Genomic DNA, 23,012 nt, shown 5'->3' on the forward strand with positions numbered 1-23,012 from the left:
TTCTGAAAGCTAAAATGGAGGCTTAGTGTCCACATAGATGCTTTGGGCCTTTCTCTTTGTCTTTTCCTTTCTGTTGACAAGATTCTTTTCCTACCATCATTGTTTCATTTCATCTCTTTTAACTTCCTGTTATTTTTTCCCTCCTTCAGCCAATAGTATTTGAATTATAAACAGAAAAAATTTCAATCCTAAAACCCTTTGACTCTTGGAGTTTTTCAACCCTAAAACTCTTGGAGGAGGTTGTTATTAGCCCCACCATAAGCCCCATTAAGCAGATGACCCACAAACTGGAAAACAATTAAACCAAAGAAGTTTTCACACTGTTACAAAAGTTCTAGGAACAACAAAAGATTTCTCAACCTGGGGATCCAGCAAAGGGACTTAAAACACCCAGGGAATCTGACTTTGAAGCCCAGGGGACTTGATTAGAGAACTTGCACAGGACTGGGCACATAGACTCTTGGAGGGCACAAACAAAACTCTGAATGCACCAGGACCCAGGAGAAAGGAGCAGTGATCCCACAAGGGACTGAGCCAGACTTGCCTGTGAGTGTCCAGGAATCTCCAGCAGCCTGCCATGGGGTCAGGGCACTGGGAGCAGTGGAGTGCTGGCATAAGTCCTTTTCAGGGACGTTGCCATTTCCCCTACTGTCCTTTAGCCTGAGGCCAAACTACAGGGAGGGAACACATCCCCACCCATCAACAGAAACTTGGATTAAAAATTTACTGAGTAAATTTAAAAATATCTGGAGTAACAGGCAAATTTGGCCTTGGAGTACAGAATGAAAAAGCTAACAGAGTTTTGTCAAGAGAATGCACTGGTCATAGCAAACACCCTCTTCCAACAACACAAGAGAAGACTCTACACATGGACATCACCAGATGGTCAATACTGAAATCAGATTGATTATATTATTTGCAGCCAAAGATGGAGAAGCTCTATACAATCAGCAAAAATAAGACTGGTAGCTGATTGTGGCTCAGATCATGAACTCCTTACTACCAAATTCAAACTTAAATTGAAGAAAGTAGGGAAAACCATTAAACCATTCAGGTATGACCTAAATCAAATCCCTTGTGATTATACAGAGTAAGTGACAAATAGACTCAAGGGATTAGATCTGATAGAGTGCCTGAAGAACTATGGAGGGAGGCTTGTAACAGTGTATAGGAGGCTATGATAAAAAATATCCCCAATGGAAAAAAAAAAAGGCAAAATGGTTGTATGGGGAGGTCTTACAAATAGCTGAAAAAAGAAGAGAAGAGAAAGGCAAAGGAGAAAAGGAAAGATATATCCATCTGAATTCAGAGTTCTGAAGAATAGCAAGGAGAAATAAGAAAGCCTTCCTCAGTAATCAATGCAAAAAAATAGAGGAAATCAATAGAATGGGAAAGACTAGAGATCTCTTCAAGACAATTAGAGATACCTAGGGAACACTTAATGCAAAGATGGGCACAATAAAGGATAGAAACTGTATGGACCTAACAGAAGCAGAAGCTATTAAGAAGAGGTGGCAAGAATACACAGAACTATACAAAAGACATCTCAGTGACCCAGATAACCATAACAGTGTGATCACTCACCTAGAGCCAGACAGGCTGGAGTATGAAGTCAAGTGGGCCTTAGGAAACATTACTAGGAACAAAGCTATTGGAGATGATGGAATTCCAGTTGAGCTATTTTAAACCCTAAAATATGATGCTGTAAAAGTGCTGCACTCAATATGCCAGCAAATTTGGAAAACTCAGCAGTGGCCACAGGACTGGAAAAGGTCAGTTTTCATTCGAATTCCAAAGAAGGGCAATGCCAAAGAATGCTCAAACTACCACACAACTGCACTCATCTCACACGTTAGCAAAGGAATGCTCAAAATTCTCCAAGCCAGGCTTCAGTGATACGTGAACTTCAGATGTTCAGATGAGAACTTCAGATGTTAAAGCCGGATTTAGAAAAGGCAGAGCAACCGGAGTTCAAACTGCGAACACCCACTGGATCACATAAAAAGCAAGAGAATTCCAGAAAAACATCTACTTTTGCTTCATTGACTATGTTAAAACCTTTGATGGCATGGATCACAACAAACTGTGGAAAATTCTGAAAGAGATTGGAATACCAGATGACCTTACTTGCCTCCTGAGAAATCTGTATGCAGGTCAAGAAGCAACAGTTAGAATGGACATGGAGCAATGGTCTGGTTCCAAATCAGGAAAGGAGTATGTCAAGGCTGTATATTGTTACACTGCTTATTTAACATCTATGCAGAGTACATCATGAGAAATGCCAGACTGGATGAAGGACAAGCTGGAATCAAGATTGCCAAGGGAAATATCAATAACCTCACATACAAAGATGACACCACCCTTATGGCAGAAAACAAAGAGGAATTAAAGAGCCTCGTGATGAAAGTGAAAGAGGAGAGTGAAAAAAGTTGGCTTAAAACTCAACATTCGAAAAACCAAGATCATGGAATCTGGTCCCATCCCTTCATGGCAAATAGATGGGGATACAATTGAAACATTGAGAGACTTTATTTTCTTAGACCCCAAAATCACTGCAGATGGTGACTGCAGCCATGAAATCAAAAGATGCTTGCTCCTTGGAAGAAAAGCTATGACCAACCTAGATAGCATATTAAAAAGCAGAGACATTACTTTGCCAACACAGGTATGTCTAGTCAAAGTTATGGTTTTTCCAGTAGTCATGTATGGATGTGAGACTTGAACCATTAAGAAAGCTGTGTGCTGAAGATTTGATGCTTTTGAACTGTGGTATTGGAGAAGACTCTTGAGAATCCCTTGGCAAGCCAGGACTTCATACCAGTCAACCCTAAAGGAGATCAGTCCTGAGTTTCACTGGAAGCACTGATGCTGAAGCTGAAGCTCCAATACTTTGGCTACCTGATGTGAAGAGCTGACTCATTTCAAAAGACCCTGATGCTGGGAAAGATTGAGGGCAGGAGGAGAAGGGACGACAGAGAATAAGATGGTTGGATGGTATCACTGACTCAATGCACATGAGTTTGAGTAAGCTCTGGGAGTTGGTGGTGGACAAGGAAGCCTGGGGTGCTGCAGTCCATGGGGCTGCATAGCATCACACAGGACTGAATAACTGAAATGCACTGAAGTGAAAACCCTTGGCTTTTATTCTGCGACTTCCAAGGACAATAGGGTTCACCCACTTTCCGTGTTTGGGGGCCTTGTTCTGTCTTGTGAAGCATTGGATTCACCTGTTTAGAAATGGATTTCTGTGACTGGGACCCTCTGTACTGCTTGGATTCATCACTCTGGTTGACCTGATACCCTGCTTTCCCAGTGTTTCCATGCACTCAGAGCCATTATCTCTTTGCAGTCAAAGAAACAGGGAGAGAAGGTGCTGCAAGCTATTGTAATTGATAAGATTTGGACTCACTGCTAGGACATATGAATTCTGTCTAGAATAAAAGATGCCTGCATTACTGAGAACCCTTGGCTGTCTCTATCCTTCATGAATTATGGCTTTTCATAGTTCTTTCTCATATTTTAATCCTAAATTGAAAACATAAAACTCAGCCCAGCACCTTCTTCCTGAAACCTTCTTATGAGGTTCCAGACTCCAGCACACCTCCTCCTGCTCCCACACTTCCCTCACCCATCTCCCCTCCATCTCGAGTCCTGCTCTGCCAGTGAAACCCACATCCTTCTCTGAGGCTACTACCCCTGCTACATCCTTCCTCTCTGGGACCTCCCTCAATAATAGCTGTGATGGGAGCAGGAGGGGGAAGATTAATGAAGATGATAAAATGAACTCTCCTGTTCTGATGGCCAGGGACTGTGCTCAGCCCTTCATAGGGATATAGCACTTTATCCTTAAAACAGTGTTGGAGACAGCACCATCACCACCACCACCACCTAACAGGTGAGGTAAGTTAAGACTCAGTACGCAGTATCCCAATCCTAATCTTACCAGTACAGTTCACTCGCTCAGTCATTTTCGACTCTTTGTGACCCCATGGACTGCAGCACGCCATGCCTCCCTGTCCATTACCAACTCCCTGAGCTTGCTCAAACTCATGTCCATTGAGTCTGTGATGCTATCTAACCATCTCTTCCTCTGTTGCCCCCTTCTCCTCCCTCCATCAATCTTTCCCAGCATCGGGGTCTTTTCCAACGAGTCAGCTCTTTGCATCAGGTGACCAAAGTATTGGAGTTTCAGCTTCAGCCATCAGTCCTTCCAAAGAATATTCTGGACTGATTTCCTTTAGGATTGACTAGTCTGATCTCCTTGCAGTCCAAGGGACTTTCAAGAGTCTTCTCCAACACCATAGTTAAAAAGCATCAATTGTTTAGCACTCAGCTTTCTTTATGGTCCAGCTCTGATATCCGTACGTGACTACTGGAAAAACCATAGCTTTAACCATACAGACCTTTGTTGGCAAAGTAACATCTTTGCTTTTTAATATGCTGCTTAGGTTTGTCATAGCACTTCTTCCAAGGAGGCAGGGTCAGGGATGTGACAGGCCTTTGAACTAGCAGTCTGACTTAAGAACTCAATTGTTTTCTAGCATCTAGCAATTAAACACTGTACCTACCATATTGCACAACACTGGCAGAATAGACTCCTTTTCTCCTTTGCTTAGAAGGCCCTCTGATTGGATCATTAACCCAGCTGGGTCCTGATGCACACTGGCTTTCTCCTCTGCCATGGGCTCCCTAAGGGGAGACAGTGACATTTAGATCTTTGGAACAAAGACCTGGCCCATCTTAGAAACTCCATTTGTAGCAGCAAAATGGAGTGAATTCATCCTTTACAGATTTTCCCCGTTTTTGCCTTCATATTCCCTATAATCTAGCCAAACGGGATTCTTTGCTATTCCCCACACTTTCCCTGTATTCTGGGCTATACTTACTGAGACGCATTTGTACATATGCAGATCTGCACCCAAGTGAAATTCCAGTAGCCCTCTGTCCTGAGGCTTATCCATTCATCAGTCAGGTGTGGGCTCCCTGACTGCTCCCATCTGTCCACACTTTGCTTGAAGAACTACATCCTTCATCATTTCTACTTCACTTAGGTGTTGGTGAGATCTACTTTAAAAATATGTATCATTGAAGTTTTTACATAATGGGTGCTCAGTAGGGATTAACTGAATTAAAAGCTAGGAAATAATTTAAACTGGTTGACTTGGTCTCCTGTAAAAGGAAGAGGTTCAAACATATGGGCACTATGAGGGGTACTCACATTTTTTTTCATCTCTATATGTTGTGAAGCATGGGATAGCAATAATGAAACCCTATTTTGATGGCTTCTTTACTTTTTAACAAATACATGCTCTTTGGGTTTTTCAATATAGATTTATTTTAATTAGAGGCTAATTACTTTACAATATTGTACTGCTTTTGCCATACATTAACATGAATCCACCACGGGTGTACACGGGTTCCCCATCCTGAACCCCCCTCCCACCTCCCTCCCTGTACCATCCCTCTGGGTCATCGCAGTGCACCAGCCCCAAGCATCCTGTATCATGCATCGAACCTGGACTGGCAATTCATTTCTTATATGATATTATACATGTTTCAATGCCATTCTCCCAAATCTTCCCACCCTCTCCCTCTCCCACAGAGTCCAAAAGACTGTTCTATACATCTGTGTCTCTTTTGCTGTCTCGCATACAGGGTTATCATTACCATCTTTCTAAATTCCATATATATGCGTTAGTATACTGTACTGGTGTTTTTCTTTCTGGCTTACTTCACTCTGTATAATAGGCTCCAGTTTCATCCACCTCATTAGAATGAATTCAAATGTATTCTTTTTGATGGCTGAGTAATACTCCATTGTGTATATGTACCACTGCTTTCTTATCCATTCATCTGCTGATGGACATCTAGGTTGCTTCCATGTCCTGGCTATTATAAACAGTGCTGCGATGAACACTGGGGTACACGTGTCTCTTTCCATTCTGGTTTCCTCAGTGTGTATGTCCAGTAGTGGGATTGCTGGGTCATAAAGCAGTTCTATTTCCAATTTTTTAAGGAATCTCCACACTGTTCTCCATAGTGGCTGTACTAGTTTGCATTCCCACCAACAGTGTAAGAGGGTTCCCCTTTCTCCACACCCTCTCCAGCATTTTGCTTGTAGACTTTTGGATTGCAGCCATTCTGACTGGCGTGAAATGGTACCTCATTGTGGTTTTGATTTGCATTTCTCTGATAATGAGTGATGTTGAGCATCTTTTCATGTGTTTGTTAGCCATCTGTATGTCTTCTTTGGAGAAATGTCTGTTTAGTTCTTCGGCCCATTTTTTGATTGGGTTGTTTATTTTTCTGGGATTGAGCTGCAGGAGTTGCTTATATATTTTTGAGATTAATTCTTTGTCAGTTGCTTCATTTGCTATTATTTTCTCCCATTCTGAAGGCTGTCTTTTCACCTTGCTTATAGTTTCCTTTGTTGTACAGAAGCTTTTAAGTTTAATTAGGTCCCATTTGTTTATTTTTGCTTTTATTTCCAATATTCTGGGAGGTTGGTCATAGAGGATCCTGCTGTGATTTATTCCAGGGATGCAAGGATTCTTCAATATCTGCAAATCAATCAATGTAATACACCACATTAACAAATTGAAAAATAAAAACCATATGATCATCTCAATAGATGCAGAGAAAGCCTTTGACAAAATCCAACATCCATTTATGATAAAAACCCTCCAGAAAGCAGGAATAGAAGGAACATACCTCAACATAATAAAAGCTATATATGACAAACCCACAGCAAACATTATCCTCAATGGTGAAAAATTGAAAGCATTTCCCCTAAAGTCAGGAACAAGACAAGAGTGCCCACTCTCACCACTACTATTCAACATAGTTTTGGAAGTTTTGGCCACAGCAATCAGAGCAGAAAAAGAAATAAAAGCAATCCAAATTGGAAACGAAGAAGTAAAACTCTCATTGTTTGCAGATGACATGATCCTCTACATAGAAAACCCTAAAGACTCCACCAGAAAATTACTAGAACTAATCAATGACTATAGTAAAGTTGCAAGATATAAAATCAACACACAGAAATCCCTTGCATTCCTATACACTAATAATGAGAAAATAGAGAAATTAAGGAAACAATTCCATTCATTGTTGCAATGAAAAGAATAAAATACTTAGGAATATATCTACCTAAAGAAACTAAAGACCTGTATATAGAAAACTATAAAACACTAGTGAAAGAAATCAAAGAGGACACTAATAGATGGAGAAATATACCATGTTCATGGATTGGAAGAATCAATATAGTGAAAATGAGTATACTACCCAAAGCAATCTATAGATTCAATGCAATCCCTATCAAGTTACCAATGGTATTTTTCACAGAGCTAGAACAAATAATTTCACAATTTGTATGGAAATACAAAAAACCTCAAATAGCCAAAGCAATCTTGAGAAAGAAGAATGGAACTGGAGGAATCAACCTGCCTGACTTCAGTCTCTACTACAAAGCCACAGTCATCAAGACAGTTTGGTACTGGCACAAAGACAGAAATATAGATCAATGGAACAAAACAGAAAGCCCAGAGATAAATCCACTCACCTATGGACACCTTATCTTTGACCAAGGAGGCAAGAATATACAATGGAGAAAAGACAATCTCTTTAACAAGTGGTGCTGAGAAAACTGGTCAACCACTTTAAAAGAATGAAACTAGAACACTTTCTAATACCATACACAAAAATAAACTCAAAATGGATTAAAGATCTAAACATAAGACCAGAAACTATAAAACACTTAAGAGGAGAACATAGGCAAAATACTCTCCGACATGAATACATGCTCTTTGATCTGATTAGTTTTTGCCTGTCTATGTGTAAGCAAATTTCTATAAAATGCCAATTTTTTTTCATTTAAATTACTAGAAAGATTTAACAGCTTTTAGACACTAAGGAATTTCTTTTATGATAAACCAGTGACACTCTTTTCAATGACATTTAAGTGCATTCATGTTTGAATAGTGCTAACAAGGTTAAAAATGTTCCAACAGAGTGACATGATATTAAACCTTCATCTATTAGGTTCAACAAATGTTCTACTGTGTACAGGCACAATCCTTGGTAAGATTCTGTGAAGAACAAAGAAGGATTACACGCAGTCCTTCAGTAAATGCAGACAGGACAAGTTATACAACACAAGGGAAACCCTAGCATATGCTCCAGAAGAAATGCAAAGTGCTGAAAAGATATACAAAGAAAAAGGAGGTTAAATTTTTTGAAAACTCATTAGAACATTTGTTCTTTCATTCCACACACCAACTTGCTAATAATGGTAGTCTAGAATATGTGATTGTGGCTACAAATAATGGATTAAAAAATTAATATAAATTAAATTTTAAAAGTAATGGAAAGTAATAGGCTTAAAATCAATCTGTAGAAATTATTAACATGACAAAATTTAGTGAAAAAAATGACCATAATTTTATTATCACCTCACAATTATTTTCATTTGTATGTTAGATATTTGTATATACTAATGACACACAATTCTGGATACAGCCACTTTAATTCATGGACAGGAAAGAAGCATATCCGCATGTTTTAGCAGTAAGCAAACTTCAAACCACAGCCTGTGTGATGCACATTTCTGAGTTAGCCTATAGCAAGCCAGCTTTCTTAAACTGGAAAATTATAAAAAATAGGAACAGATTTCGTGGGGCAGTTAAGAGGATTAGATAAAATAATCTATGGAAAGTGACAACTGCTGTCAGCACATAAAAGTTCAGAAACAGCAGCTCTTAAAATCATCATTTTACCTTCTATCTCATTTTTGGCTTTCCCTGAATTATGAAAAGCCTTTGTATTCACAGTATAGTGGTTTGAAATATCAAGAAAAAGGCAGATAAACTCCAAAGGGATGAACAGTAGCAGACCACACAGCAGCTTCCAAAGATTTAGCACAATGATACACAAATGTAGGATCTGAAGGCTGACTGTCTGGTTCTGGCTCGGGTGCTGTGGGAACCCACGCTGTTGATGGGGACAACAAAAACAACAGTTCCCTTTACCCGGTGACATAAGGAGATGCAGGGGCAGTGGCTCCTGCTCTCTCCCCTCTGAACAAGATGTCCCAGAAACACCAGACAGCCCAGGGATCACCTTTTCTGCCTGCAGACAGTACCAGAGGGCTTGATGAGGACTCACAGCAAATCCAGAATAAAGCAGGCCAAAACTGGACTGCAAGGGCTCTGAAAGTTAATCTGCCTCTGGGAATAAAGCCCAAAATGTAAGTCAGAAACTACACACTCAGCTAAAGAAAATGACTGCATGTCCTATTTACAGAGGACCAAGTCTCCTAACATAATAACCGAACATTAAAGAGTCTCCAAACATTAATAACCAAATACTTTTTATACAATTGAAAAATCATCTGTCCTGTTCTGAACTGAAAAACACACATCTGAAGGAGAAAAGATGCTCAGCTGATGGAGATTTTAGGATAAATCAAGTATTGGGATTATCTGACAAAGATTTTAGAGCAGATACCATAAATGCGCTTCTGGAATCAATTATAAATTATCTTGAAACAAATGGAAAAAAATGGAAAAACCTCAGTAAAGAAACAGAAATCATAAAAAGAGAACCAGGTAGAAATACAGGAATGAAAAAAAAAATAACTGAAACAAACATTTTAGCTGGATGATCTCAACAATAGAGTGAAGATCAAAAACAATAGTCAGTGAACTGGAAGACAGATATGTAGGGTTTGCCCAGTTTGAATTAGTGGAAGAAAGAAATAAACAGAGCCCAGGAGTCTGCAGGATAATAATAATGCAATGATCTAATATTTGAATCATCAGAATCTCAGAAAGAAAAGTGTGAACTAAAAAAGTACTCAGAAACAGTGGTTGAATATTTCCTAAGTCTGATAATAGGTATCACACACACACAAACATACACTTTTCGTAATTAGGATTAATATGGAACCATTTCACACAAAATGTAGAAAACTTGCAACTGAATAGCTCCTTTGATCTCTTTAGGCTATCATCATGTCTACATACATTATAAATCTTACAAGATTACATTTTTGCTTTAAAAAATCCCATGTATTATAACGAAATTAAGAGACAAAGTAATACTTTTTTATTTAGATATTTGCCATTTCAGAGTTTCTCTATTGCTTCTTGAAGATTTGAATTTCTACTTGGCATCATATCCATTTAGCATTTACTTCACTGAGCAGAGTTGTAATAGCTGCTGTAAGATCTTTGGTGGGTAATTTCAACATCTTGGTCATCTTGGAGTAGGTCTTGGGTGCTAAGTCTTTTCTTTGAATCTGGGTCACATTATTCTGGATCTTCTTATGCTGTATAATTCCTGATGGAATAGTGAATGTGAATAAGAAGTGGTGGATTCTGGCTTTGGTATATTCCTCTGGAGAATGTTGACTCTTGTCTAAGGCAATTGATTTCATTGGATTCAAATTGCAAATTTTCCTGGGCGGCAGATAAAATCTTGGTTCAGTTGGTGTATCTTTAGCTGCCCTATACATGAATGTTGTTCAGGGGTCATTCAAGGTCATGGGCAGTTTAAACACAGAACTTAGGGCTCCTCATCTCAAAATGTCTTCTGAGATTTCCCCTTCTCAGTTGTGGTTGCCCAGACTGCCTGCTCACTCTTCAAGACAGAAAGATAGTGGGTTGAAACTGACTTTGTCCCACTCTCAGGATAAAAACTGTTTACCTCCAGCTAGTCTCTTTCTCCAAATTTCACAGCCTTCTAGAAGCTGTCTGCTTTTGTTCATTCTCCAGAATGTTTTATTCCAGAATCTAGAGCTGGGTTCAGTTGGAGCTTACTCCTCAATGGAAGCAGAAACCTCCCTGAGGTTTTCATGGGAAATTTCTTTAAAATTCAAGATTAAGTTTGGAAGAATGACCTTTTTTAAACATCCATCCTTTTCAATCAAGATACTGTCTTGTCTAGACATGTTTCTTTGATGTGTCAGTAAAATTTTCTTCATATAAATCTTGCACATTTCTTAGTAGATAATCTCTAAAATTATTATTTCATTTGCCTATATTTCCTCATAATTAGTTGCTTTTGGGGACTAGAATTTATGGAATCCTGGTTTGCAATAGGCCTTACCCCTTGTTGTTGTACAATCAACATGTAGCTACTTTCTGAATGCACACCTTGTGTCCTTCACATCAGTCACTAACACCATCAATGGCCCAATCGAGCTCTAAAATTACCCTGTTGAGTGATTAAGATGAAGATCACTGATCTTAGGTTGGTTCTGTGTCTCTTCAGTGTAAAGTTTAAAGCACATGGTGATGAAATATGCTCTTTCCTTGTTGGTAATTTTGTATGCTGTTAACTTCCAGAGTGCTGCAGGGACTATTTGGTTTTAGAAGGGGCGTGAGGTTCCAGCCATCTTCCACGCTATCCTTTAAAATAGATTGAACCAGCTCTGAATGGAATTTTCCATAAACATGCAGAAATGCATTGAGATTAATATTTTTCTTTTCTTTTGGGAAGTAATTATACCTAGACTAAATATTTTAAAAAGAGGGGAGTTAAAACTAGAAATTAAAAAAATAATAGCACATTAAGCTTTTGAAATGAACTTAAGCAATTAACAGGTATTAAATCACGAGCAGAAAAGTTTAAACCAACTTCTCTTTTAAAGATATACACATGACTTCTTCTTTTCTTAAATGTTACTTTTATATTCTGAATCCCCATAGCTTTTCACGAAAATGTGTTTGAAGTTATACATGTGTTCGGCATGTCTTTAGCATCTTGAGGAACTTGATGTTTGTTGAATAGAATAAAAAGAAAGAAAATTTTTTCTATAAAGAAGATCCCATTTCTTACATATTACTTAGGAAAACAAGAAGTTCCTTTAATCATATATTATGAATAGTGGTGATACATGAGAAATTATTCATCACAGACAGAATACCGCATTATTTTATTGAACTGCACACTCCTCTCCTGAAAAAAAAAAAAAAAATTACTGCTTCCCTAAAGAAGTTAAAACAGACCAAGAGCATATTAAAAATACTTTATTGTCATAACTAAATAGGTTAAATATACATTATAAATGGAATATATTGTATATTTGATGAAACATATAGCATTCATCAAGCAAAAAAAGAAATATACACAGCTTTTGAATGGAAAGATGACACACTTAAATGAATAGCTCTCAAATACTAGAAACTTAGCAGCCTGGAATAATGTTTATTCCTGGCCCATTTTGTGCCCACTGGAAAAAATTGCACTGTTTTTCCTTCCCAAGAGGGCATACAAAAAAATTCTTTCCATTATTTGGTCCAATCTTCAACACTGTTCTCATGATGGAGCGTTTGCCATGGTTGCAGAATGGGAAGGACAAATCCGCCCACTGGAGAGAAACAGATTATAAAGTTTAGATGGGGGTAGTGATAAGATGTACTTGATTAGTACCTTGTTGTTTCCACTCCTTTTCCTATTAATCTGACATTGTAAGATACATGTAAGTCATCAGTTATTGCCCTTTATAAGCCTTATATCCTATAAGTAGCTTCTCTAACAAATTTCCTGAACCACATGAGAAATTCTCATAATTCCAAGTCTCCTTCTTCCAAAGGCTTATTTACAGAAGTTCCTTCACTTTATTGAAAATCTCACTGTAAAGCAAATCAGCAATGTTCCTGCTATAGATCTGTTTCAGTTAAAGCTATTGAGATCAAATATTTATTATGACTTTGATACTAAACTTTCTTACTCTCTTAGGAAAAGAATCCAATACAGAATTACCCAGACTAATTACTACCAGCTTCCACTGTATTATTCTTATCCTTATTCATTTTGGCCTCAAGAGAGTTACCAAGAAGGCTGTGATTAATATTGTTAATAATATTTTCTCCAGTAAGTCTATACAAGCTTCTAGGGGAGATGTGTACATTGAGTAGGATGGAGTCACATCTCCGGCAGGGGCTAGGCTCTGAAATCATGATCACATCTTCCCTGGGGAATTCCTTAGGAAGGCACCACACTGAAGACAGATAACTTCTCTCTCAGTAAGCCCAACCAGCAAACTTCTGCTCCAGCACTGAAACAGATTCGTCTTTTCTTTTTCCAGTTTTTCATCAGATAAAGCAGTTGGGGAGAATACGTATCTTTAAGCCTTAAGATGACAGTCAGCAGCATGAGGCTCACAATGAGGAAGGAAGCAAGACTGACCTAAAGGACCCAGGTTCCTGGCTTCTGTCTCATAGTCATTCAGAGGGACAAACTCATAGACTGAAAGGCTGGGGAATCACCTGCATCTAAACTGTTACTGTGTCATCACTTTTTTTGGCTAAGCCTGTGTAGTAGGATTCGCCAAGCTTATTGTAAACCCAGGGTGTGTAAATTTGTTTCCCAGGTAGCTCTACTCAATGCATAAACCAAAGGTCTGGATGTCACTCTGAAGTCAGGAAAAGCAAATATCTATCTTGGATTATCAGTCCCTGGCGACTCCATTACTTTTCTCTCTGTAAACCAAGGGATACTTCTTCCTGTACTGGTGGTTACAAATATACTCTAATAATGGAACAGCTGTCATTGAATTAATTTTTCTTTTTGGGATGAACACCTTTGAATTTTAACACCAGTATAGCTTTTATATTTAAAGATAAAACCATAAATGGACAGATATTTGCTACATTTTAGTGGCCTAAGTATTCAGTGACACAATCATTGAGCTTGATGAATCATACACGTACTTCAAAAAATCCACACTGCGCTTCTCTTGGTAGAGGACAAGCATAGAAGTGCCTGCCCTGGTTTTCTCCACTCTTCCTCACCACTCGGAGAGCGCAGGGGCGGCCGTGTTTACTGCAGCGGGGACTGCCGGCATTTAACAAACAAGGACCATCTGTCATACTGCTTTGAAGTTCACTGTAATGACAAGTTACAAAATAACTGCAGCACGACAGGGCTAAAAGGGATCATTCACACCACCTCACCTCCACATTAGAATCCCGCCTGTACAGAGAAATGGTGCCAAAAAGGGACAGTGGTCAACTTCACTTAATTATATACACTCCTGCTGCTGCTGCTAAGTCGCTTCAGTCATGTCCGACTCTGTGCGACCCCATAGACGGCAGACCACCAGGCTCCCCCATCCCTGAGATTCTCCAGGCAAGAACACTGGAGTGGGTTGCCATTTCCTTCTTCAGTGCATTTAAGTGAAAAGTGAAAGTGAAGTCACTCAGTTGTGTCCGACTCTTACATCGTTCTAATTCTTGGTTTTCCCGGGTAATTCTAATTTACTTCCAAAGGTACCTATTTATGCAAATTTAATTTAAATTAGACATATAATTCACATTTCTCAAGAATAAAAACAGCTGACTTGCACATCCAATCTTCTTAGTTTTCATTTGTGACATTTGTTTATTTTCTTACCCAACATTACTGGGTGGCCACTTTTATTTCCCCTAAAATATTCTCAAGTCCAACAGCCCCCTGACCTGCAAACGAGCAAGAGTCACAATCTTCTCTAATTATTTTCTCATGGGTAGCAGACTGTCATCAATGGCTCTGACAAGGCCAAAGAGATCACTCTTTCTACTGCCCACTCTAAAGATAATTTTCTATGCTTTGCTTTGATCAAGGCTACACAATAGTTGCAATCATATTTCAGCAGGCTGCTACCAGAGCAGAAACATGTATTCTGTGAAGCTAGCAAGGAAGCTTTATTCTTCCCCATGATTAGATCACGAGTGGCTAGAGGTTATCCCAGCATACAGTGTATAAAGGTCAGAAGTTGGCCTTCCACTGTATGTGGAATTTTCTCTTCAAAAAGGAGCTTCATGATTTAATTTTTATACTTTGCATATTTTTAATAATGCCTTTATAACAGTCTTTTTAATAAACCAATTGAAGAGAAAAAGAGCCCTTATTAAAACCAGAAGCCCTTCCCCTAATAGCCCAATTTTTAATTTTTAAATGATATAGTTCTTCCTTTCTTTTGTTAATTTCTGAAGAACAAAATACCATTCTTAAAATACCATTTTTAAAAAAATACTTATAAATCCTAAACTATATGCTTCACATACTTGTTCCTATAATATCTCAAGGCATCATATCTAATCAAAATGTTCAGAGTGTGAGATATTTTTTCCAGTTTCAAGTGAGATATAATTGACATACAAGGGATCTTTAATTTGTGATGAAGTTGGTCTACACTTGTTTATAAAAGACATTTAACTATATTGCTTTAAATGGACTCAAACATTCTGAGGGTAGTTTCTGAAGCTGTTTGTGCAGCGGTGTCTATGAGATGAAAGCAGCTGTGGGCACTGTGAAGAAACTGTTATTATGAAATATTCCTCCAGCAGGTATTTTGTTGGTAGCACTTTCAGTGTGGGGGATGGTGGCTTATCATTTAGAATCACAGGGAACACTAACCAGAAATAAAGAAGGTGAGGGCAAAAGACTTCTCTTTTTCACTTCCTTTGGTTTCATCAGTGCCTCCCAAAGAGTAAATATTAAAATGTTAACTCCAAGAGAAGCTAAACATTTGGATAGTTGTAAAGAAGTTGAGTAAATCAAAGCAAGAGGGCAATAAACAATGCTTACAAAAAATTTAGAGGAGGAGAAAATAAAGTTAAAAATCTTAACAGAAGGAAATAAACTGATGCTTTCTTTAAAAAAGTACACACATGCAAACATAATTTTATTATTTGGAAGGCTGGGGTCAACAATCAAACATTTTTGAACCCACTTGCTTCAACCTAGAAATCTCCAGCTTCACAAATCCAGGGAGAGGTTTAGATTCCCTTATTTGTAAAGCTATTTTGGAGAGGAGCATGGTGGAAGATAGGATCAAGGTAGGAAGGAAAGACTCCAGCGTCTCCTGTAAGTTCCTCATTTCTGTCTTCCATTCCCTTTTTTCCTTAGTACAAAGATAAATTAAAAAACACCATATGCTATCTTATCCTGGCCCTCTGAGTGTGGCCCATTGACCAGAAGCATCAGGATTACTGGGCAGCTCCTCAGAATCATCAGCCTCTACTCCAGATGGCTGGTAGAATCAGAACCCCAGAGACTGAATATACACACAGTACATGTCAGAGTACCGAGTTACTGCCACCAAGAACACACAGGCTCCAAAGACACACGACAAATCTTCATTTCATGATAACAAACATTACCCAGAATAATTAAATGTTCTGATTAATTGAAGATATTTCAGTTTATTGAGACAATTAAACGTTCCCATTAACTGAGGACATTCTGGTTCCTCTTTCTTTCCATCATTACTTTAAAAACTCTCAATAATGTAGCAAAGCGTTTTCTTGGGTAAACAGCATATGGAATAGTTTAACTTATTTTGATAACTAGGACTGTTATCTTAAATATTAATATTGGATTACAAATGGTCAGTGGAGGAGGGCATGGCAATCCACTCCATTATTCTTACCTTGAGAATCCCCAAGGACAGAGGAACCTGGAGAGCTACAGTCCATGTGGTCGCAAAGAGTCGGACACAACTCTGCGACTAAGCACGGCATAAAGGGTCAATATAATAGATCAGGGTTGGTGAATTTTTTCAGAAGGGACATACTTTTAGGCTCATGGGTTTTTTGGTTTCTGTTGCAAAATATTCAAGTCTGCTGTTTTATCATGAAAAGTAGCCAGAGAGAATATGTAAACCAACTGGAAATGGGATTGTCTCCGTAAAACTTTACTTATTAAAACTGGGGGTGGGCTGTCTTTAGCTCTGCTCACTGTAGTTTGCTGAGGTAAAAGTCATTAAATCAAGTGTAATGCTTATAATGCACAGTAGGTTCTCAATAAATACTTAATAATAAACACTGAACATGTTCAATAAGCACTGTTCAAATAATATTAAACAGATCAGACAAAAACTATTATCAAGAAGGAGGACATTACCAAGCACAGGTTTTAATTTTAAAGTGGGTATTTTTTTCAATGACCAATTTATCATGATTTAACTTTTATACAGATCAGGTGATTATAATAAAAATATTATCTAATTTTTTAAAATTAATCAGTCTCACTGAATGTATATTTTGTAGTTCAGTAGTATTTCAAGGTGGAGAAGGCAATGGCACCCCACTCCAGTACTCTTGCCTGGAAAATCCCATGGACGGAGGAGCCTGGTGGGCTGCAGTCCATGGAGTCGCTAAGAGTCGGACACGACTGAGCAACTTCACTTTCACTTTTCACTTTCATGCATTGGAGAAGGAAATGGCAACCCACTCCAGTGTTCTTGCCTGGAGAATCCCAGGGACGGGGGAGCCTGGTAGGCTGCCGTCTATGGGGTTGCACAGAGTCGGACACGACTGAAGCGACTTAGCAGCAGCAGCAGCAGCAGCATTTCAAGGATCACAACAAACAAATAGAGGTTAAATGACTCATCCTGGATGTTCCCAGGTGACTCTGACATTCTTGGGGACTGAAAACCCCAAAAGGTGACCCAGATGCATGTGCAAGAGGTCAGTGCTTCACTGGTGATTAGAGGTAGAATTTGGCAACCCTGATGGCAGCAGACTGATTTTATTTCATTTCTCTCATCTACATGAGCCTTTGTATCAGCTCAGGAAAAACTTCAACCTAAAACACATGTATGATTTCTTTGAAGTGGTATCACTGTGTTTTGCTCTGTATTTACAATAATTGGATCAAAGACTTAAAACTGTCTAACAGTCATTCTTAACTGCTTAAAAATTGGTTCAACTATCTAATTTATAATCTAGTAGCTGGATTCAATTCAAATCTGTCTAACGACCGATTTGAAATCTGAAAATATGCCCTGTCAACATAGCATGTATCATGTGGTGATGAGATCAGTAATTAAGAGAACAAAAGGCAAATTAATTACCATATAATTATTAAAGAAAAAATGAACTGGCTATCACTTCTCTGAGTGGACCACCTGCTTTAATCCTATTATGTTGTGAGCTTCTGCTCAGCATCTTGTCCACAAGATGAACACTGTAGCTGTCAGACAAGGAGAAAAATGAAATAAATGACAGTAATTTGCAATTTATTCCTTGTAAAGTAGCTGGGTGCAGAAGGGCTGCTGGGTGAATGTATTTCATCACTTGACATTTATTCTGCTAGTTGATCTTGATTGATTTTAGAGTCGCATTCCTGGGGTTCTTATAGTCAACACATTCGCATGCAGCAGTGTTTCTAAGTAATGCTGTGTACGTGTGATTAATCATATGACCCTATTACTAATGGCTTATGAAGAAATCATTTAAATTTAAGGTTACATTAATGTTTTTTGAATCCCTAATTCATTAGTTAAATTGTCTGAGATTTTCTACAAAGCACTAAGGAAATAAAAATATGCCAAGATACTTCATCTGAGTATAAAAACAGCCACAATATTTTTAAACAATCACATCTGCTTCTTTCCACTTATGGGACACAACAAAAAAGGCTGTTCAAAAATTATTTTCTTTCAGGAAAGCCTCCCAACTTGGACCCTCTTAACTAGCTCCTTCATGAACTTTCATCATGAAACGTTAATTAGCGTTAAGTGAAGAGATGGTGTACTGAATGAGTAGTTAAAAGTTTCCCCTCCATAACTTAACTCAAATGTCTCTATTTTATGAGTATTACAGACAAAAGTCAAACAACTTATAATAAGTGATTAGGAAGAACAACAAAAAATTAGCTAAGAATAATTTATCAAGGTGAACTGATGGTAAATTTAGAACCAGTATGGGGAACTTGAGATTAAAGCATCTATTGACCAAAAGTCATCTCAGAATTCGGTTATGAAATAAGTTACAAGGATTCCCAGAGGTTACTCTAGGTGTGTGCACTGGTGGTCCTTCGCCTCACTACCCAGAGGAAGAATCTTTCCATCAGCAAAGACACAGCTAATCAGAGGAGAGGGTGGAAAGCAGAATCCCTCCTGAGAGTACTTCAGAGCCCACCCACAGCAGCTCTTCCCCTACTCATCTCCCACTGGCAAGAAGACCAGTGGGAGATGAGCTTCACTTCATTTAAAATATTCTTCCCTTCATGCAAAGATGCTGGATACACAATGTCTGCTTTCTGAAGGAAAAGAAAATTGTGGAGAAAAGTCTCTCCCTGACGGAGATATGGTCATCAGGAGCCCCAGACAAAATATTAAATAAGGCTGGAGAAGAAGTAGGAGGAGCTGCCAATAATCATTAACAAGGACGACACTGTTAAAGTCACTGTATCTCTGGTGACAGCTATTGGTGTCTTCTCCTGAATGTAGAGCTAGTAGTAGTCTCTTAAAAACATATGTGGTCTGGTAGTATTCATTAACTGGAATTACAACCTTTTAATTTCATGTCCAAAAGTAGTACACATGCTCTTCAAGCCTTTTTGGTTGAAACAATGACTGCCACTCTCCTTGGCTGTTTGAAATACAGCCACTTTCTTTAGCAGAAATGTCACTAAGAATGTCTCAGAGCCCTCTCCTTCAGAACAGAGGACATTTACTAAATGAACAGTTTCCCTTTTAGAAGAACTATCTTTCATTGGAATAAAAGTTAAAAAAAATAAAATAAAACACTGCTAACAGTGGAGACTGATAACCAGTATGACGGGGGGATTTAATTATTTGTATTCATACTTTCCAATATTTCCAAACATTCTGTATTAAGCATGTATATAGTTAAGTCAGAAAAACCAAAACAAAATTTTCTATGGATGCAAGAAATTCTGTTTTTCATTCCCTTCCCTTCTGTAGTACTATAAGCTAGAGGAAGAAAGGGATGCAAATTATTGAATACTGTAAAAGTCTTTCTGGGTTTGATTTACATTTCCAAGATCAATTAGGCTTCCTTAGCAACGGATGATTCTTCTTCATCCTTAAGACTTAATGCAAATACCTTAAAGACCAAGGTGAGAAGCATCATACCTGTTAGAAAATCCAGGGTTGCAACTTTTAAGATCCGGTGATGAGTAGTGGGTTGTTTTTAATTTTTTATGTGCTGGACTAAATAATTTATACTGAGAGCAGACTATAGGTGATATATTTACTTTGTCAGATGGTTGACTTCTACAGTTTGTTCTCTCCTTGGAGGTGTTCAGTGTATCACTACCACACATGTTAGGAGGAGGGCTTGGAAACTCCCCGTCTGGTATATGATTGTGGCTTTCTTCTCTTTCCAAAGCACTGTATTTATTGCTGAAATCTGTCAAAACAAGAGTTGTAGTTCCAAATGCAGTTTTCCTGTTGATCTTCACTTTTGCCTTTGGTTTTCCAAAGCTATTACAAGGGTATTTCACTAAGTTGTTAAAGACAATAGGATTTCCTTCATTCCTGAGTACTGAATCTGGAAAAAGAAACAAGTAATTCTATAGTATTCCTTTAAATACACTGACTATTTGAAACATCTTTTCATCTGATTAAAACATTCAGTTCATTTATTACAGTGACTTAATGTATATAACTAATAATACAAAGTTAGCTTGAGCAATTCAGAATTAGCCACCTTCTGATTAGGAAATAAAGTATTACATGAAGTGCAAAATTTCAACAACTTCCAGGGACTCAGAGGTGGGTTTAATAAAGATTTATATTTATTATGCTTTATATTGTGCTTTAGCATTTAAAGGTTATTGAGCTATCAATTTTGCAACTATCAGACCAAATATTAATGCAGTGTAATTAAGAGGGGACATCCCACAAAGCTTTAGATCAGCAGTTAGAGCCTGTATCTAGATCATCAGGAATGTGTCTGTGAATGACAAGAACAAGTGAAAGGCTTACTACAAAAAAGTAAAGATGAATTACAAAGATTTACATTTATTAAATATGTTTCAAGAAAGCATCTTAAAATTTTAGAATATGTACTGTAATTTGTTCTAAATTGCTCTTGAGATATATGCCTTTCATATTCAGAAAAAATAACAAGAAAATAATTAAGATGTGTAAAGGCATTTCAGAATGTCAAAATAAATGTGAAAATCTAAGACTGTGATTTTCTGAGGGCTCTCTGTTGAATGATACTGAAGAAGGGAGGGCCAGAAATAGGAGACACAGTTCCTTCTGCTCCCAGTGAAGCTGTGTAAGGGGTGATGCCTGCCTTTCTGGCCCAGAGAACAAAACACAATATGACAGCTCACACAATGTGGGGTCCAGAAGTCAAGAATGAACTTTCTCCTCTCTAATTGAAGAAAGAACACAATAGAAGCCACATCAATGAGATGGTTCTTAATCACAGGTTTCCTCTGAGGTTTTACATTCTCTGAACGCATGAAATTGTGAGCTATGAAGAGTTATTTTGAAGGATTTGAATGAAATCAGTACAATTGTCTGGGTAAAGATTTTAATAACAAGGGGTAGGAGGGATAAAGAAAGAGGAGAAAATTCAGCATTTTTCTATTCCACCTGCAAAGATATTCTTACAGAAATCCTCCCTTTCAATTTATGAACCACTTGGACTGAATAACAAACTCAAAAGTTGCTGAAATCTGCATAAAACAAAGCTTTATTGAATAATTCATTAGAAACAGAGAACAGATGTGATCGTCTCAGTTTTTTGAGATACAAAGTCACATACCATGTCTCCCCTCCCTGTTTTTAAAAAAAAAAAGCGCTCAACAGAATATTAGCATGGTTTACACGCAAAGGCTGGCAATTCTTTTAAACCTTTCAGAAAGAAGGCATTTTAGTTAGTTGTGAAATATCAAAATGGAACAAGATATATACTTGACTTTGTGTAATTTATCCTCTTTGAAATGGCAGGAACTCAGAATCAAACTTCAGTCTTACCTGCAGGCCTTGAAGTCAGGCAAGCATCACACGTCTTAGAAGACGGCTTATTTATTAGAGTACAAACCTCACATGTCCACTGCTCTTCAGATTTCTGGGCCACACAGTCCATAAGATGACGCTGTCTGCTAGAAGGCCAATTGACTGTGGTGTTTCTAACTGGCAGCATGCTAGAAGAGAATTTGTCCTAAAGTTAATCATTAACACTTTTATTACGGCCTTGTTCTTATACATTCTGAGTACCCGAAACAATTACAGAACCACTAATACCCAAAAGCTACACGCTTACTATTGGTTAGAAGTTCTATGTCTCAGAATGTTTTCACTTGGGTCCTAAAGATTGCTGTTAAAGACAGAACTAACAAAAGACTTACAGTCAAAGAACTGTGTATGTATGCTTTTAAACCAAATAAAAGCAGTTGACCTAACCACTAGGGAGCATTTCTGAACTAATTTTTAAAGTAAGTGGGACTCTTCCTGAAGCAAAACTATCTTTATTCAACCAAATTAGGGAGGGAAAAAGTTATGTAGAAATTAAAGCAATGACCGTTAAGATGAGAAAAGCTTCACAATTACTTTGTGTGCCTCTGGAATTTCTCAACAACGTCTACTCAGCACTGTGGCAATTAGTTGATCTACAATCTATTATGATGGGAAAGATATCTATACTTAACGTTATTTCCCTTCACGTAAAACTCTCTCATGTTGATATCTAACTAAGAGATTAGTAAGCAAACAGTAAAACCAACCCTGATTTTTGGCCACAGACGTAAACTATGATTCTCTACCCTGAATTCCTAATTGACTCTGTATCGTTAAAGGAAGTGCCTTTCTAAGCTCTGATATAGTCCTGCTCTGTAGCACGTTTCTGGGTCTACAGAGCACATCACATGGCTTAGCAACCAAGGTAGTGTCATGGATTCCTTTCATGTGTCCAAACATTAATATTGAACAAAAACTCTTCCAGTAAAGGCTTTGTACCTTACATTTCACAACATGACTTCTTTGACTTTCAAAGGTAGCCAGCCTTGTCTTCTGTAATATATTGCTCCCTACATATAATTATTACAGGTTTTAAATTCAGACTTGTCTGGTAAAATCATAAATAGCATAAGAAAATCTGAAAGTGAGACACATCTCATTATGGTCCTTTTATTTTTACTTACCTTGACTTTTAATGCTATTCAATATTTCTTATCCTTCTAAATCAACTATAGTTTAATAAATTTTAAAAAATATTTCTTATTCCTATGCAATATCAGACCTTCTAAAGAATTTACTC

General features: G+C 37.9%; 1 protein-coding gene across 3 annotated transcripts in view; it reads right to left on the reverse strand.

The window, feature by feature from the left end:
• Positions 1-12,013: 12,013 nt before the first annotated feature.
• Positions 12,014-23,012, reverse strand: part of NEIL3 (nei like DNA glycosylase 3) — a 46,524-nt gene continuing 35,525 nt past the window's right edge. For all 3 annotated transcript variants that reach the window (XM_044938631.2, XM_044938626.2, XM_025280458.3), the window contains 4 exons: positions 21,731-21,900; positions 19,871-20,288; positions 13,716-13,890; positions 12,014-12,370 (listed from right to left, as the gene is read on the reverse strand). In XM_044938631.2, the coding sequence (XP_044794566.2) occupies positions 12,188-12,370; positions 13,716-13,890; positions 19,871-20,288; positions 21,731-21,900 (946 nt within the window). In that variant the 3' untranslated portion in view covers positions 12,014-12,187. The remainder of the gene's footprint in view (positions 12,371-13,715; positions 13,891-19,870; positions 20,289-21,730; positions 21,901-23,012) is intronic.

The sequence above is a fragment of the Bubalus bubalis genome, chromosome 1 (assembly GCF_019923935.1).
Source record: "Bubalus bubalis isolate 160015118507 breed Murrah chromosome 1, NDDB_SH_1, whole genome shotgun sequence".
NCBI lineage: Eukaryota > Metazoa > Chordata > Mammalia > Artiodactyla > Bovidae > Bubalus > Bubalus bubalis.